The sequence below is a fragment of the Simochromis diagramma genome, unplaced genomic scaffold (genome assembly GCF_900408965.1).
Source record: "Simochromis diagramma unplaced genomic scaffold, fSimDia1.1 OVJJ01000486.1, whole genome shotgun sequence".
Taxonomy (NCBI): domain Eukaryota; kingdom Metazoa; phylum Chordata; class Actinopteri; order Cichliformes; family Cichlidae; genus Simochromis; species Simochromis diagramma.
This window is the reverse complement of record NW_024387047.1, coordinates 4,267,514-4,283,992: the sequence shown is the minus strand read 5'-3', so window position 1 is coordinate 4,283,992 and position 16,479 is coordinate 4,267,514. Positions and strand designations below refer to the sequence as shown.

Sequence of the window (16,479 nt, the reverse complement as noted above, 5' to 3'; positions counted from 1 at the left end):
TCCTGGTATGTCTTACCTTGATTTTCCTTGCACAAAACTATGCTCTGAATGTGAAAAATGTTGCTGGAAGTAGAACTGTGCTGTGCTGTGCTAGGCTGGAACTTTACATTGCAACTGTACCTTTACCGTCTAAGCAAATCATCACCTGCACACACCTTTGTGAGCTCCTCCCCGAGCTCCATGCTCACTCACACGCGATGAGCAATTGAGCTGTCAGTCAAACAGGAAGGGAAACTGGTATCAGAGCTGCTAGCAAGGAGAAGCTTCAATGAAACGCTTGCAGAGTTGTGTAGGCCTGTATTTCCTTTTGCAGCTTTGAAAGGATTAACTTAAATGCCATGCACTAGTAAATTTCAGGTTTAAGGACTTTGTAACTCAGAGTTTATACAATATATTTGAAAATGCAGTGATACTAATAAAGATTAAAGGTTGCTTACTAAAAATATAGACTTCAAATACTGGCAACATGATGTGTTAATGCGATAGATCATTGATGAATAACTTTTTTTTAGACAAATAAAGATTATAAAGGATGTTTCTTGATATATACTGTAATTGAAAGGCATGTTGAGTGACTGACTTGGACACTTAGGAATATTTGATTTCTTTTCCTTAAGAAGAGCTCGGCTTGTTTTTCAATATGTTTGAACTCATTGTCATTGCATTGTGAAGCAGTCTCAAGAGTTTTTATTTTAGGATTTGACTAAAAATGTAGCGCTAAACACTACAGGAATATTCTGTACATTTTCACCTTGCTTTTTTTTTTTTTTTTTTTAAAGATGTTTAGCCTGGCTTTTTAGTTTGGTTTGAATCTTAAAGTAAACAAATAAACTGTCTGTATTTAGATTCATGACGGCAACTTTACGCTTAAACTGTTGATTTGGCCTCCTAAAGTTCCTACTGTCTCTGTAATAGGTCCTTCTGTCTTTTTAAAAAAAAATCTCCAATAGGCTTTGATTTAGTAATGTTGGTAAATTCCCTTCACTTGAAGCTGAAACCGTCACTCTTCAAAAAGGGATTCGACTCTAATATAGGCTTCAGAAGAAAGAAGTGGTAACTATGATACCCCATTTAATCCCATTTGCCTCAATTTTTCGTGGCAGAAAGAAGCGGTAACATTTTTTTATCATTTTGTATATTAACAGCAACAGGAAATAAGCATATGCCTACAAGAGCAGATAAATGAGTCCACATTTCCTCTCACCATTCAGTGGTACAGAGTTAAACCTATAACCTGCTGAGTAAAAGAAGTCAGCACTTCCAGTTTTTTGTCTTAACTGTGCGTTTTAAAGGATATATTGTGTTTAGAATGATTATGATGAGGTCACGTTTGGGATTATTTACACTCTGGAATAAAAGGCGGATGGACGTGCTTGGTCTAACAGCCGGGTCCTGCCAGCCAAGGAGGGGGCCAGGCACTTCACTGACTTGTCCCCACCCTCGTGTATCGGTTCATTATTGGAATAAAAGAAGATCACACACTGTCACCTTATGAGAAGTTTTTCAAGCAGCAGCAACAGCAGCAGTGGAGGGTCTCGTCTCAGTAAGTCTCTACGCCCTTTACATTCATTTCATCTGAATACATTAACATTACATTAACAACCTGCTTTTATACACTTTATTTATAACTCTGCATCTTAACAACTTGATAATGAGAAAATGTGTGTTTTAATTAAAACACACCATATGGACTAAAGTGATTGAAATATTTTTTTAAAGGTCGTCAGACCCTTTTCTAGATATCATGTTAGGCCACAGACAAAGTATACGCTTAATTAACGCAGAATTTTCAAGGAAATTTGAAGTGTTATTGACCCGTAATTTTCTATCCTAATGAAATTTGTTTAAATGTGGTTTTGCGTGTACTTCTATAACATAGTTTAGACATGTAAATATATACGACAAGTATTGTAAAATCCTTTTTCTGGTCCTTAATAATTTGGATTACATTTCGTCAAAGGAAAAAAGGGGGAAAGAGATGGAGTTAAACTGGCCGTATTTGATGGAGTTGGATATTTCTGAATTCAATTTGAAGATACAACAAACAGTTCAAATTTGCGCCTGCAGCTTCTCTGTGAAAGTTTTGGGTCACGGGACACGAGCCATCGTCTGAGCCGCTGTCCGCGGTGCTGAAGCGGGTTTCCCGAATCACATCATTTCAAAACCAGACCAGATGTTAGCAGGAAGGCTCGAGCGGGGCTCTGACACTTGAGCAATACTTGCAGATTCAAGAAAACTGAAACAGATTGAAATTAAATCTACACAGAATTTAATAGAAGAGCTATAAAATCAACCCGAACTCCGGATTCTATTTTTTAGATTAAATCTTAGAGGGGAACAAATATTTCTGTCATTTAAGACTTGACCAGAATCAGCTAAATATCTGGACAGTAGATCTAAAGTTCCCGTTCGTCCACACGTGTTTGTCATTTGAAGATCTGAGAGAGAAACGAGGGTGTATAACCTGCCGCTAGAGCAGCTCCGATGCCCGGCATGGCTGTTAATTGGGGGGAATTAATGAGTCACAACACGGGGTTCGCCTCCTCCTGGTGGCTCGAGCGAAAAGCGCACCCTCACACCGTCACCCTCGAGCATCAAGAGAAGTACTCCGCCAACACACCGAGCCCTGCGCCACGGACATGTGAGCCGGGAGTTTGTAGAAACAAGAATTTTTATTCTCAAAGCCGAAACACCAAAACGAGTAAAGGAGCAGCAAACATGGATTCTAGATTCCTTTAGCATTTTAAAGCGTCCCCATCACCCCGACTGCGTTTCTACATTTGCAACATACAGGCTGTTTGATCACACGCGACCAATTTCCAAAACTAAATATATTATATCATTTGATTTGATCAATATATTTATATAATATATATTAATGTATATATATTTTAAATACAATATAAAATATTTTTTAAAAACTATGTTTTCATAAAAAAGTAAAGTAGCAGTTAACAGTTAACGGGTCCGGACTATATAAATTATTTGAAAAGACTGAGACTGTGTCGGGTGTTACATAATTCCCTCAGGCAGACTCGCTCGTCGTTACAAGCACTTTGACTTGAAGCCATATTATTTAATACCGCATAGAAAGACTACTTATTCTACTTATTCCTCGTATTATTATTATTATTATTATTATTATTATTATTATTAATATTATTATTAATAATAATAATAATAATAATAATAAGATGGCAAACTATATTTAGGACTTGTAACTGGCAGTCCTGCTTTTATATTTTCTTAGAAGAATATCCAGTCATATAATTAACGTATTGTTTAGGTCCCGTTCCCTGGGCGTGAGCTATCATAAGAAAGAGAGTAAAAGAAAAAGAGTCAGTGAGAGAGAGAGAGGTGTTGGTGGTGGGGGTGACACCCTTTTGCAACAAACCTGCCCACTGTAACAAAGCCGTGATGTTGCGCTGTGTGGGGATAAATTACTTCGCCTGGTGTTGTGGGGCTTCAAAGCATGAGCAGGCTGCGGACAGAGAGGACGGATCTCCCACACAAGCTGCTGCACTGCCTGTGGATGCACAGTAGGCTGCTCACAGTCTGTTACTTTAAATCAGGCTGTGTGTGAGAGATATGCGCTAACCGGACTCTCTTTTTTTTTGAATGATTATTTTATTTGTCGAGGTTCTAGTGCTGTCCTTCGGCTCACAGAGAAACGTGTTTGATTATTTTTATTTTTATTTTAAAGAATATATTTTTTATTTTTTGGATCAGGCGCATTCAATATTTTGGAAAAATTCTAAAATATAATATTTTGCCATGAGGGAAAATACTAGGTATTTAATTATGCATTTTTTTCTACCCCATTTAATTGGGGTATCATATTTCAAGCCTTTAATCTGCAAACATATGCATTTAACAATGATTTTATGTCTTGCCTGCAGCATGTCTATCATGGATGTGACAGTGGAGGGAGTGAGCCCAGCAACTCCGAGGGCTCTGTTAGTGACATGCATGACTCTGCTGGTGTCCCTGCACCTGTTTCGGTGGCTGTGTCGGCAGCGGTCCCATTCCTGGCCGCCCGGCCCCCTCGCCTGGCCGGTCATCGGGAACGCACCGCAGCTTGGTAACGCACCGCACTTGTATTTTACGCGCATGGTGAAAAAATACGGCGACGTCTTCCAGATCAAGCTCGGCAGTCGGACGGTGGTGGTGCTGAACGGGGGGTCAATCAAACAGGCGCTGGTCAAGCAGGGCTCCCACTTCTCCGGCAGACCGGACTTCACCTCCTTCCAGTATATCTCCAGTGGGAACAGCATGGCGTTTGGCAACTCCACGGGCTGGTGGAAGATGCACCGCAAAGTGGCCCAGTCCACAGTCCGGATGTTTTCCACAGGAAACCCCCAAACTAAGAAGACATTTGAAAATCACGTGCTCAGCGAGGGCAAAGAGCTGCTGCGGCTGTTTCTGAGGAAAACGAAGGAGGACAAATACTTCCAGCCCCTGACCTACGTCGTGGTGTCCACTGCCAATATAATGAGCGCGGTTTGCTTTGGGAAGAGGTACTCCCATGAAGATGAGGAGTTTCAGCAGGTGGTGGGCAGGAACGACCAGTTCACCAAGACTGTAGGCGCAGGGAGCATAGTGGACGTTATGCCCTGGCTGCAGTACTTCCCCAACCCCATCAAAACCATCTTTGAAAATTTTAAGAAGCTCAACCTGGAGTTTAATGAATTCATTCGAGATAAAGTTGTGGAGCACAGAAAAACAATCGATTCAAGCACCATCAGAGACATGACTGATGCCTTTATAGTGACGCTGGACCAAATACGAAATAAGATGGGACTTTCTGAGAAAGACTATGTGTCCTCCACAGTCGGGGATGTGTTTGGAGCAAGTCAAGACACACTGTCGACTGCCCTACAGTGGATCATCCTCATTCTCGTCAAGTAAGAATTTTTTTTAAATCATTTTAAAGAATGATTTTATAGAAGGAGTTATTTATATGGATAAATAACTGCATGATAAATGACAGTTTATCTTCAACTTGTTGCTAAGGCTCTGCAGAATTGATGAAGTTTAGCTGCATTTGAGTTATGTAACAGCCCACTGGAGGTGTGTGTGTATGTGTGTGTACGTGTACTGGCAGTAATAAGCTGAAACTTCACACCACAATGAAAGAGAACAAAATGCCCAGTCAGCGTTTTAAAATCTTTAGTGCCATTTAATCCGTCCTGTGCCTGATACCTTTATCAGTGGATGCCTGGATTACAGAGCCACTATTTTTTTTTCTGCTTGAGTTGTGGCAAGGACTACTCGTGTCTATGGACTATCTAACATGATCCATTTAAGCTGTTAACATCCTACAGGTCACCAGTCATGCATCTAGGTGTAGGCAGTTAAATTAAACCTCATTTTAGTTGGAGGTGGGGGCAGGTGGGGGGGGGGGGGGGGGTGTTAACGGCAGAAACCATTTTCTAACGAAAAAGATTCTTCATTCCACTTTGTTCACCAGCAAGAGTGTTTAACTTCTATCCTGGCAGTAGTCACCTTAAATGTGTGTTCACCTGTGATTGCAGGTATCCAGAGATACAGGTGCGTCTCCAGCAGGAGGTGGACAAAGTGGTGGACCGGAGCCGTGTCCCTGCTATCGAGGACCAGCAGCAGTTGCCTTATGTCATGTCCTTCATCTACGAGGTGATGCGCTTCACATGTTTCGTCCCTCTCACCATCCCCCACTCCACCACCACAGACACATCCATCATGGGCTACACCATACCAAAGAACACAGTCATCTTCATCAACCAGTGGTCCGTCAACCATGACCCAAGCAATTGGTCCCAACCAGATATCTTTGACCCAGAGCGCTTCCTGGACCAGAGCGGAATGCTGAATAAAGACTTGACCAGCAACGTGCTCCTCTTCTCCCTGGGCAAGCGGCGGTGCATCGGCGAGGAGCTGTCCAAGACGCAGCTGTTCCTGCTCACAGCTCTCATAGCGCACCAGTGCAACATCACAGCCGACCCTGCAGTGCCGGTGAAACTGGGCTACAGCTATGGCCTGACTCTGAAGCCTCACCCTTTCTCTGTAGCCGTGTCTGCGCGCGATGATATGAAGTTGCTGGAAGCAGCTACCAGTCAGCCCTCATCAGACTCACAAACAAAAGAATAAATTAGATTCAAACTATAAGGTGCTAAAAGACATGAAGGCAGAGGAAAACGTAGAAACTTTAGCTTTTGTTTTAAGGCTGAGCACCATATTTAATGTCTGGAAATCTCAGGCCACTGCTTTTGCTTTTTGATCTCATATACACTGTTTAAAATGTTTCATGTATCAGAGTCGAGACTGATTTAACAGCCTTTGATTACTGACTTATTCTAATCAGGGCCAGAAAGAAATAGCCTTGGTATCCAAATCAAAGAAGATGTACATCTTGTAGACGCCATCTCACCTGGATCAATCTCACATCTAACTTCAAAAACAGTCTCACATGCCAGCCAGCAATTAGGCACACTCCTTTGATTCATCAGATTAGAGGACTGCAGCACATCACCAGCTGTGAACAGGACTTTCAAAGAAAGTCACACTGTGGTTACCTGAGTTCCAATTTACTGAAAAGCAGAAAGTTAAAGCTGTCAGTTAATTTGTTTTATTGTTGTTGTTTTTTTTTGCTGTTCTTTTGTGCTGTCAGTTAAAAGAAAACCAAAAAAAAAAAAAAAAGCCCCACAAAAAGCAAAATATGATTTTCAGGAAGCTCTTAAATTCTCTTTCTCTCTGTATTCTTTGTGTTTATTTTCCTAATTAGGGCTCCAAACCCTTTACAGTGCAATATCGAACTTGTAAAAGCAAAAATACGTGACATTTGAAGGTAAGCACTAAAGATTGGAGTTAATCCATTTTTGTGTGACGAAACAGAAAGTGCCAAGATCAGACATCTTGCCAATAAATAAGCTAATAGCGGAGCCTAAAGCTTCATATCTGCTAATATTAAATACCTGACTAACACGCAGTTGTTGTTGTTTTAATATAAGGTATATATGTGTAGATACTCAGGAATAAGGCTGATAAAAGCCAAATAGTATCTTTTAAGTGCTAATGTGATACATCTATATTCTGAAACCTGTTGTAGATGCTGTTTTAAAGAACGAGGCAAAGGAGGAAAACAAGGAGTACCCCGAGCAGACATGCTGAAGGGAACACATGTCTCTTCTTGCTGCCCAGTTCATGTATGAGAAAGTTAATAAAGCTAATATTAGATCAGTGATGAATTAGGGATTTGCTTCTCCTTTTGTTTAAATTTCAGTAATGAACCGAACCAGTTATGTCCTCTTTTGATTTCCACACTCATGTTGCCAGTAACCAAATTTCTTTTACCTTTTACTTTTTTTTAATCCCATTTTTCTGTTACAAAAATGCTGATGAAATTGGCTTTGAGACAATACAAGTACTTTGTTAATTTTGTTTATAGACTCATCTAATTGCTGTGTGAGCACTGGAGACTAATCCGACTGTAAAGTCTTGGATTTGAGCGTTTGTTGGCTTGCTGCTGATGCATTTGAATGAAATTCTGGCTAAAAAACCAACCGATTTTAGGTGTTAATGCATTTACAGCAGGCGGAAAAGCACGATGTCTGTGGACTTGTTCCACTGATGCTGTAATTCGCTTGATGAGATCAGAAAAAGTTGTATTGAAGATTAAAGCCGAAAGCATGACGAAAGTCAAGAAATACCTCAAATCCAACAATTTACATTACCTTTACCTCAAATGCGTTTTTTAATAGAAATATATACATTTGTGTAGATTTTTGGCACAAACAAGACATTTAGCTCTGCTTAAAGTAACAATACAGTGCTTTATGCTTCTGAGTACACAATGCTGCAGCTGTGATGTTATCTTGAGTGTTTCTTTAGTCTGTAATGAGATTGTACAGTTGTATAATAAAAAGATTTCTTTTTGTTTTTCACATTTGTAGTTGGCTCTGTTGTAATCAACTTAAAGGGAGAAATGATTACATTTAAAAATCTGTATTTAAAGCTCATAAATCCGACCTGATTAATAAATCACTCTGAAAGTGAAGGACCCTTCGCCGGGTATCATGTCAGGTGGGAACAAAGGAGAAGTGTTGGCGAGGTGCCTTTCCCTTCTCAGCATTTTATCTCACTCTGTCAGAACATCCTGTTCTTGATCAGCTGGATGATTATAGAAAGCTAGCCAGTGCACGGCCAGTTCAGACAGTAGTTGATTACTGATATGCCGTTGTCCACGCAACCCTTTGTCCATTTCTAATAATACAAAGTGAAATCTGAAGACTAAATAGTGCCAGTGAAGTCATGTGTGGCAATGCTGCAAGCATAATCTTTATGAATGGGAAGGAAAACAGTGGGCTTTCTTCAGCTGAAATGAGAAGACAGATGATAAATGAGTTAAAAAAGAGCAAAGAAGCGGACAATATTGTGGTTAATGCACCCAGTGCAGCTGCACAGCAACTTCAGGTATAACTGCAGGGACGGGACAAAAGCAGTAACCCACTGAAGGTTGATATCGTCTGTCGCCTTGCATTTCAGGAAGCTGCAGAAGGAAGCAAATATTCTTCTGTACAGTAACAGAGAGTGAAACATACAGACAAAGTGCATGGTGACTGAATGAAGGTGACGAGAAATATCATGCCTTGCACAGATGGGCGCGTGCTCTATACAAGCTTGGTGTGCACAAACCATAATAAGAAGGGCTGTGGTGGTTTTATCCTGCTAAGAAATTCAAAATATTGCAAGAAGTGGCGCTAAGACGCATCCTATGTCATTACAGCTTAGACCTGTCAAGGCTGCATTAACAAGATTAGCATGAAAGCTTGTATCCTTCATTGGCTGAAGATAAAGCACGTACACATGCGGCCCATTCACACAAGATCCATCTGCTGTTGACTGCAAGTTGTGTAACTTAGACATAGCTGAGCTTAGATTGTGAATGGAGGGATATACGGAGATCTGAATGAATGCGAGTGAGATTAAAACAGATGTGGTATTCAGACAGAAGGCAGCCAAACTCTTGAAGCCCGCTGCTAGGAATGGTGTGATAGAACTGTAATGACACTGCACGGTTAAGTTAAAATGATCTTAACCGAGCAAGTTATCAGCAGGCTGTGAGCAGCAGGGGTCAAAACCTTCATAAAGGGGTTAAGTTGAGATCAAGACAAGATCAGATTGGTCAAGATATAAAGACATGAACAGAGATCAGTAGGAAGTATGAAAACAATTTTGAAAATTTTGAAGAAGGTGATACCTGCAGTGTTATATAAATGCAGTCCTCTCTTGTGGAGGGACACCTGATTTGAAGACTAATTTATGTAGGTCAAATATGGACCTATAGCTCTAAAGTACCTGGGCCTACAACAGGGTTAAAAGAACTTACTGTAAGTTTGTTTGACTCTCTAATCAACTTCAAAATGGCATAGGTACCATTTAATGAAGATAATGAAGAGCTGGGAATGTCATACAATCACTCTGTTACTGAATGATTAAATGGACTATGTAGCTCATAACCTACAGAGGAAACATAAATGTACCACATGAATTGGTACAGTTCATGTAGCTAAAATCTTTTTAGCTCTTTATGAATACATCCAGGATTCAATAGCTCACAGAACCACCTTTAGCAGCAATGACTTAAGTAATTGTTTTCAGTCTCCATCAGTTTCTCACATAGTTGTGGTGGAACTTTGGCCCACTCTTCTTCACAGCGTTGTTTCAGTTTATTGAGGCTCGCGGTCATATTCGTTTATACGCAGCTCTCATAAACTCTTTTGTCCAAGCTTTAGTTGTCAAACAGATGGCCTCACATTTCATTCTAGCATATATTGGTATACACAGGAGTTCACGATTGACTCCTGTGGCGGCAAAACAAGCCCGAATCTCCACCCAACCACCACCGTGCTTGACAGTTGGTATGAGGTGTTTCTCTGAATGTGCTGTTTAGTTTTTGCCAAATGTGGTGCTGTGCATTATGGCCAAATATCTCTACTTTGTTTTCATCTGCCCAAAGGGCAATCCTCCAGAAATCTGGTAGTTTTTTAGGATACAATTTATAAACGTAAACCATGCTGCTGTTGGCAGGCTTCCTAAACAAGCCTGTAGACCACAGGTGTCAAACTCCAGGCCTTGAGGGATTTTAGATGTGTCCTTGATCCAACACAGCTGATTTCAATGGCTAAATGACCTCCTCAACATGTCTCGAAGTTCTCCAGAAGCCTGGTAATGAACTAATCATTTGATTCAGGTGTGTTGACCCTGGGTGAGATCTAAAACCTGCAGGACACCGGCCCTTGAGGCCTGGAGTTCGAGTTGTACATCTAAGGTTTGAACCTGCAGTGAGCTTGCTGAGATGTGCACTCACCAACACACACCAAATGTCCCAGATCAGCAAAAATATTAACACAACTGTTGTTTTTATAGAGGTGCTCACTCTTGCTGATGATCAGTTATTTAAGTGCAATTATTATTTAAGTATCAGCGACTGGCTGCCAATTACCCTTTTAATTCCCATGGAAGCAACAACAGCATGCACCTTGTTTTACCGTAGGACTGCAAACAGTTCTGTCAAGGTTTTATTTTTCATGACTGCACAAATAGATAGTAAATTATCCTTTGAACAACATGTAAATAAGTTGAGCACCAGATAAATAATTGCTGTCCATAAAAACTTGTTTGGACAAACTTGAATCTTGTGGGACGACAGGGGATCAGCAGAGAACAACTAGCCTAGCTAAGCTTGGTCACATTGCCCCCCCCCCAAAAAATACCATGTACCCTGCAAAAGTCTAGAATTTGCTGTTGTTTGTGCCTCTTTTGCACTTATTTACATTTCAGTCGAAATGTTAGAAAAAAAAAAACATTAGTTTCTCTAAAAGAAAACAAGCCAGCAATAAACTCTAAAGAAGAAATGTATCCCCGTTTGACTCTTTAACTCCTCCAACCCTCTAAATGCAACAATGCAACACCCTGTCTGCAAAACCATTAAACAAAGAGTTTGATAAACTGCACGTCTGTTTTATGATCAAAAACATAAATGACAGCCCGTCAGTTTCCTGGATAACAAACAGGTTATAAATCTGTTATGCAACAATGGACAGCTAGTGTGTGCACACACATCCAGACCAACGTGTAAGTGATTTCTGCAGCTGTCTCAACTCAGACTTTTGATTAAAGAGTACAGGAGGCTCATAAAATCAGCCAGGAAAGGTGAAGTTTTCATTCCTGTATAAACAAACACCTGTACTCACTTGGGAGGCACCCTTTTAAAATGGCTCTACTGCGGGAAAAAAGAAAAGAAAAGTTGAAACATGACTAGGCGGGTGGGAAGTTAGCCTGAATGTGATCCAGTAACAAACTCCGAATTGCCCTGGCACAAAATGTACAGTCTCCGTAATCATGTAGGCTCCAGCAGGAGCTTGTTACACTCTGTTGATTCTGGATTAAGATCAATTTAGAGTATAAGAAAAAAAAAATAAAACAAATAAATCACTGTATAGCTTAATTATAAGTTACAGCTTACATAACTTTACTCCTCAGCAATAAAACCTCAAAAAACATAAACAAGACAGACAAGCTGGCAAATTTGATCAAGATTGCACAGATTTAATTGTAGATTCCAGTACCATCAATCATTAAACACACACTGTCTAAAATACAGCACAAGTATAATGCATAATCTCCATCCGATGCGATACAACCTTGAGGAACTCGTTATGGCATTAGAAAAAAAGAAAAACATTTGTAGTGTTGGTAGAAAAATACATAAAGCGACAAAGCAAAATAATTCATTTTGTAAGTAGACTTAAAAAATACAATGAAATAAAAAATAAAAGCCCTAAACTAATTTCCAGTATCAACAGCACCGACGTTTTCAATCAATATGCACGTTTTTCTTCATTGAGTAGAGATAATAATAAAAAATAACAGCTGAGAATATGTAAAAGAGTAATAAAAGGAAACATTCAAACTTCATTTCAATCTGATTGGGTCACATTTTAGTGGCATTATGCAACCAGGAATTCAGTGCTGTGTCATGATAAACAACGAGTCTGAACCTGGCATTATTGATCGGTTTTAATGGACAGCCATCAGCCCTGTGGTTGTTGTTGTTGTTGTTCTTGTGTTTTTGATGGCAAAAAAACAAAACACGCCCTCAGATTTCCTGTCAGTGACTCTTTTTACATGAACACCAGATTCATTTGTTTTTTTTAAGTTCCTTGAATCCCAAGTCAGATTTGTTTTTCCATATTAACTGAAACATATCCATTTCACAGTAACCAGTACAATAACGTGTACTATATATGCAGCATAATGACACCTCTCTATATACATCAAACACCTTTTCGGTTTCCTGATTCATGTGGTACATGCTACATAGCTCTCCAAAAAAAATGCTGACTCAGAAAAATTCCTAACATGTTTCAAACTAATCACATGTGAGTGTGTCAGAGCTCAATTTAAAAGGTTAAAAAAAATGAAAGCGTGGAAAATCAAATGTTCTTGGTGACCTATGAGAGGAGGAAACCTTCCAGGAATAGGAACTCTGGAGTAAAAGGCGCTTCTGTTCAAAAAAAACCTGTTGTGTTCCTGTACAGGTGCTCTTTGAATCTATTAAGAGGAAGTCACTGACATCATTTATGGTTTCATTTTTTCCATGATCTGGCAAACATGCAAAAGGGCACATTAAATACAGGACTTCAGGTGTGTGGTGTACACACAGAACTTACTGCTGTCCAATACTACACTTCATTTGGTGGTACTGCTGTCACAGAAACTGAGGAGCAGGAGGTAAACGAGTTTGAGTCATGATCAGAGAATTTATCTGTGAGAAAATAATCTCATAAAGTCTGCATGTGAATGTTAAAAGAGACTATTATTGCTGGTTTGTATCGGGAGGGTGGTGGTGGCCGTTCAGTGGTCACAGCAATGCAAAATGTTTGGGTGCGTCATTGTCTGATGTGATAGGACGGAACAACAAACCCTGTTTGTCACTTTCCCAAAAGGCGACAGGTCTGTGTTATCAACCTGAGACACACTGGAATTAAGTTTCCTATCAGAGCAATCAGACCTCAGAGAATGTCTGCTACGCACTGCTATAAGCTGAAGAACACTGGTTTAGCTCACTCATTTAGCTGGAATCCTTTATGATGATTGGTTTCTACTTTTAAAAATTTCATAATACAAATATGACTGGAAAGGTACAACAGATGATCTGGATGCAGTAGCCTTTTACACCCACAGGGCGCTATCTACACTCACAGAGTGAAATAACACGATGGTCTATCACATGCAGCTGCAGTACTCGCATACTGATTCCCAAAAACCTTTCCTCTGCTGTCACACTCCAAGTGCTGGGCACAGTAAACTCAGCTCCTTTTGTGCCTCTTCATTCTGAAGGTAAAACACATGATAATGAATGAGTAACACCTTCAAACAGTTAAATATCTTGGTTTAATTTGCCTATTACAGCAGGCTATGATTAGGGATGGGTATCGAAAACCGGTTCTTGTTGAGAACCGGTTCCCACTGTTTCAATTCCTTGGAATTATTTGACATTTTCGCAAACGATTCTCTTATCGATTCCAGTCGACAACTTTTCTCCATGCCCCTGGTACACTGCTGAATAACGTCACCACGATGCGGAGCGTCATTTACCTGGCAGGAAACACGGCGCCTAAGCGGCTCAAATGCTAAAAAGTTTGGTTGTACTTTACGAGAACGGATGACAACAGGGCAACTTGCAATACTTGTAAGTAGATATTTCATTTAAGGGAGGAAACACTACGAATATGCAAAAGTATTTGCTCACAAAACACGTGATGACCTCGTGTTTTTAATTCCGCTCCGGACTCGTGAATCTCAACCCAGCAGCAGCGGTAACGTTTGCACGTCCTCTCCCGTTAATGCGGCAGGTAAATAATCAACTAACAGTGCATATTATGTTAGCGCAATCTGCCTTATTACCAAACTTGCCATTACTGTGCATTTAGGTGACCATGATGAGAGAGACAGAGTCTGGCTGGCTCAGATGCTGGCAGTTCTCGCTGCAGTCTACCGGTAGCGTCTCCTTTCAGGCCAGGATAGACGAATGTCACCGAGCAGTGAGTTTGTGGTAAAAGGCTTGCACCCATTTGCCACAGCAGATGCCCCCGATTTTCGGTAAGTGAATGTGTTTAATTGCAGGCAGGGACATTACTGGATATTCTTGTGTAATTGCTACAGAATAATTTATGTTATACTTTGTTATTGCTACAGAAGAATATTTATTTTACATTTACAATTTTTTCCCTGGGGACCCTGTGACACCCCATTGAAGAGCCGTAGGCTGGATCTCTTAAGGATCTCTTAAGATCTCACTGTTGGGTTTGTAAGGCCGTGCTACTCCTAAATTTCTATCTTGTTCAAAGAGAAGATATAAAACAAAGTTCTAAGCTAATCGACCTTAGTGTTCTCCTTTGTTTTAAAAAAGAATCGATAAGAGAATCGATAAAGAATCGAATCGTTAAACAGAATCGAAAATGGAATCAGAATCGTGAAAATCTTATCAATACCCATCCCTAGCTATGATGCGTTTTTGCTAGCTGGATTAGATGAGGCAAAAACAAACAGATCTGAATACAGACGGTCCTGAAGTGTACCTCTTTGGATTCAGCACTCATTGAACAAGCAGCTTGACACATCTTCTTAGCCTTTTCGCACTGGCCCAAGTCTTTGTAGCACTACCAAAGAAAAGACCCAGAACTGTCAAACGACTGTTTTGTCCTATTATAAACCGTTTTACAGGATGTTATTTCACAATCCAAGTACTGATATGTCTAGTACTAACCTTAGCCAGAAACACATAGTTGAGTTTAGAATAAGCTGGATGGAGCTCCTCGACCTGGTTAAAAACACAGACAAGAAAAGTTTCACAAGACTTAGTTAGACATAGTTTTCCAACGACCGCAAAAGACGCTAACATTTGTAGCATAGAAATAAAAAGCTAAGGTGCAAGTGCAAAAAAACAAAACAAAAGCGGTTAGAGGCAGCACCAAAAGGAATCCAATCCCCAAAGACACCACATGAGCCCATGTCCAATTTCAGAGAAGAAATAAAATACTTTTAAAACCGGTTACAACAGTTTTGACCTCTTAAGTCTTTTCCCCATTAGCTAACCAGAGCTAGTAATCAATGAGAAGTCCCAAGAACAAACGTTGACTTCGAATACCAACATGTCTACTGTGAAAGAAACAAACAACTAAACACACGCTGGAGTCATAAATAAGGCACCACAATAAAAGTCCACAAAATAAACGTCCATCTTTTATATACAGTTTATAGATTAGGTCAAAAACATTCAGATCACAGTCTGGACCTACACCAGAACTATTACTAGATTTTGACAGACCAGACTTTATCTTTCTATTTTAATCTGTGCAGCTTTTTCTTTGTTTTTTTTTCTTATGGTAGGTAACGTGTGTACACGTGTGATATTCAGCCAATCAAATCCTTTATTCGGCACATGAATACAGAAAATCCCACAAGACAGCCAGCTGTTGACTACATACAGACACTGATACAGATATAGTGATATACTGTTGAGCTACTTCAAAATATGTTGCATTGCATTAAAATGTATGCAATGCAACACAATGCAAGTTTGTTCAGTTGAGTTGAGGCGCTCCAACTCAGTACTTAGACAAAAGCAGACATATCAGCAAATTCCTCTGAACTGAGTGTCAAGCTAATCACACAGACAGAATCACTGTCTAAAAACGATAAAAGCCATGCTGTCACGACTTTCATTCACGTCTGTAATAACAGCTTCTGTTACTAACTGAAGCGTGTGCTTTTGGACTACACATGAATATTTTGGTTTCACAGAGCTTGCTTTCATTCTGAGAATTCGATCTTCACACAGAAGGAGTAACAAGTTTAGTCTGCAGCATTAAATATGTCAAGAACGGAGCCGCATCTCTACACTAAGCTCTAGCAAGGCTGGGGAGGTGTATAATGTTTTAGTTAAAGCTTCTCCAGGTCACTGGTGACATGTTGTAACTGTGACCACCTGAATCAAGCTTATGGTCTAGAAGACATGAAGATGAGGCATGCATAGGAATATTGGCCAAAAGCAAAAGTAATTTCCCCCACTACATAAACATTTCCAATGTAGGAACAGAGATTAAGCCTTTCTAAATACAGAGGGTTTGGGCTTTAAAAACAGGGAACAGATGCAACCTGCAGGCAAATTGCAACGTAGCACAAGATAAACAGGGGTGTGATTTACGTGTTTCATAACCGAGGTCAGAACAAGTATTCAGTTAAAAAGTACAAAAACATAAACCACTGAATAAGAAATAAGTCTCACTTCTTGGTTTGAGGACATGGACTGAATATTACATATAACCATCATGCCTACTTTATGCACTTTAGTTCAATGTGCTTAACTTTCTTGGTAAACTTTAAACCTCAGACGGCTACGCCCATCGTTTGTGCTCAGAAATGATTGCTCTTATT

At 40.0% G+C, this 16,479-nt stretch overlaps 2 protein-coding genes across 5 annotated transcripts in view; one reads left to right on the top strand and one right to left on the bottom strand.

The window, feature by feature from the left end:
- The first annotated feature begins 3,365 nt into the window (after positions 1-3,365).
- LOC120741654 (cytochrome P450 1B1) lies at positions 3,366-7,919 on the top strand. The gene is made up of 3 exons (XM_040044630.1): positions 3,366-3,791; positions 3,900-4,904; positions 5,535-7,919. The coding sequence occupies exons 1-3, from the start codon at positions 3,775-3,777 to the stop codon at positions 6,124-6,126; spliced, it is 1,614 nt and encodes a 537-aa protein (XP_039900564.1). The 5' UTR covers positions 3,366-3,774; the 3' UTR covers positions 6,127-7,919.
- Positions 7,920-11,562: 3,643 nt separating this feature from the next.
- Positions 11,563-16,479, bottom strand: part of LOC120741655 (regulator of microtubule dynamics protein 2) — a 38,940-nt gene continuing 34,023 nt past the window's right edge. For all 4 annotated transcript variants that reach the window (XM_040044631.1, XM_040044633.1, XM_040044632.1 and 1 more), the window contains exons 9-11: positions 14,810-14,863; positions 14,622-14,702; positions 11,563-13,374 (exon numbers count right to left, since the gene is read on the bottom strand). In XM_040044631.1, the coding sequence (XP_039900565.1) occupies positions 13,321-13,374; positions 14,622-14,702; positions 14,810-14,863 (189 nt within the window). In that variant the 3' untranslated portion in view covers positions 11,563-13,320. The remainder of the gene's footprint in view (positions 13,375-14,621; positions 14,703-14,809; positions 14,864-16,479) is intronic.

Coding starts and splice junctions, on each gene's coding strand:
- LOC120741654 (XM_040044630.1), top strand. Junction 4,905..5,534: donor ATCATCCTCATTCTCGTCAA/GTAAGAATTTTT, acceptor CTGTGATTGCAG/GTATCCAGAGATACAGGTGC.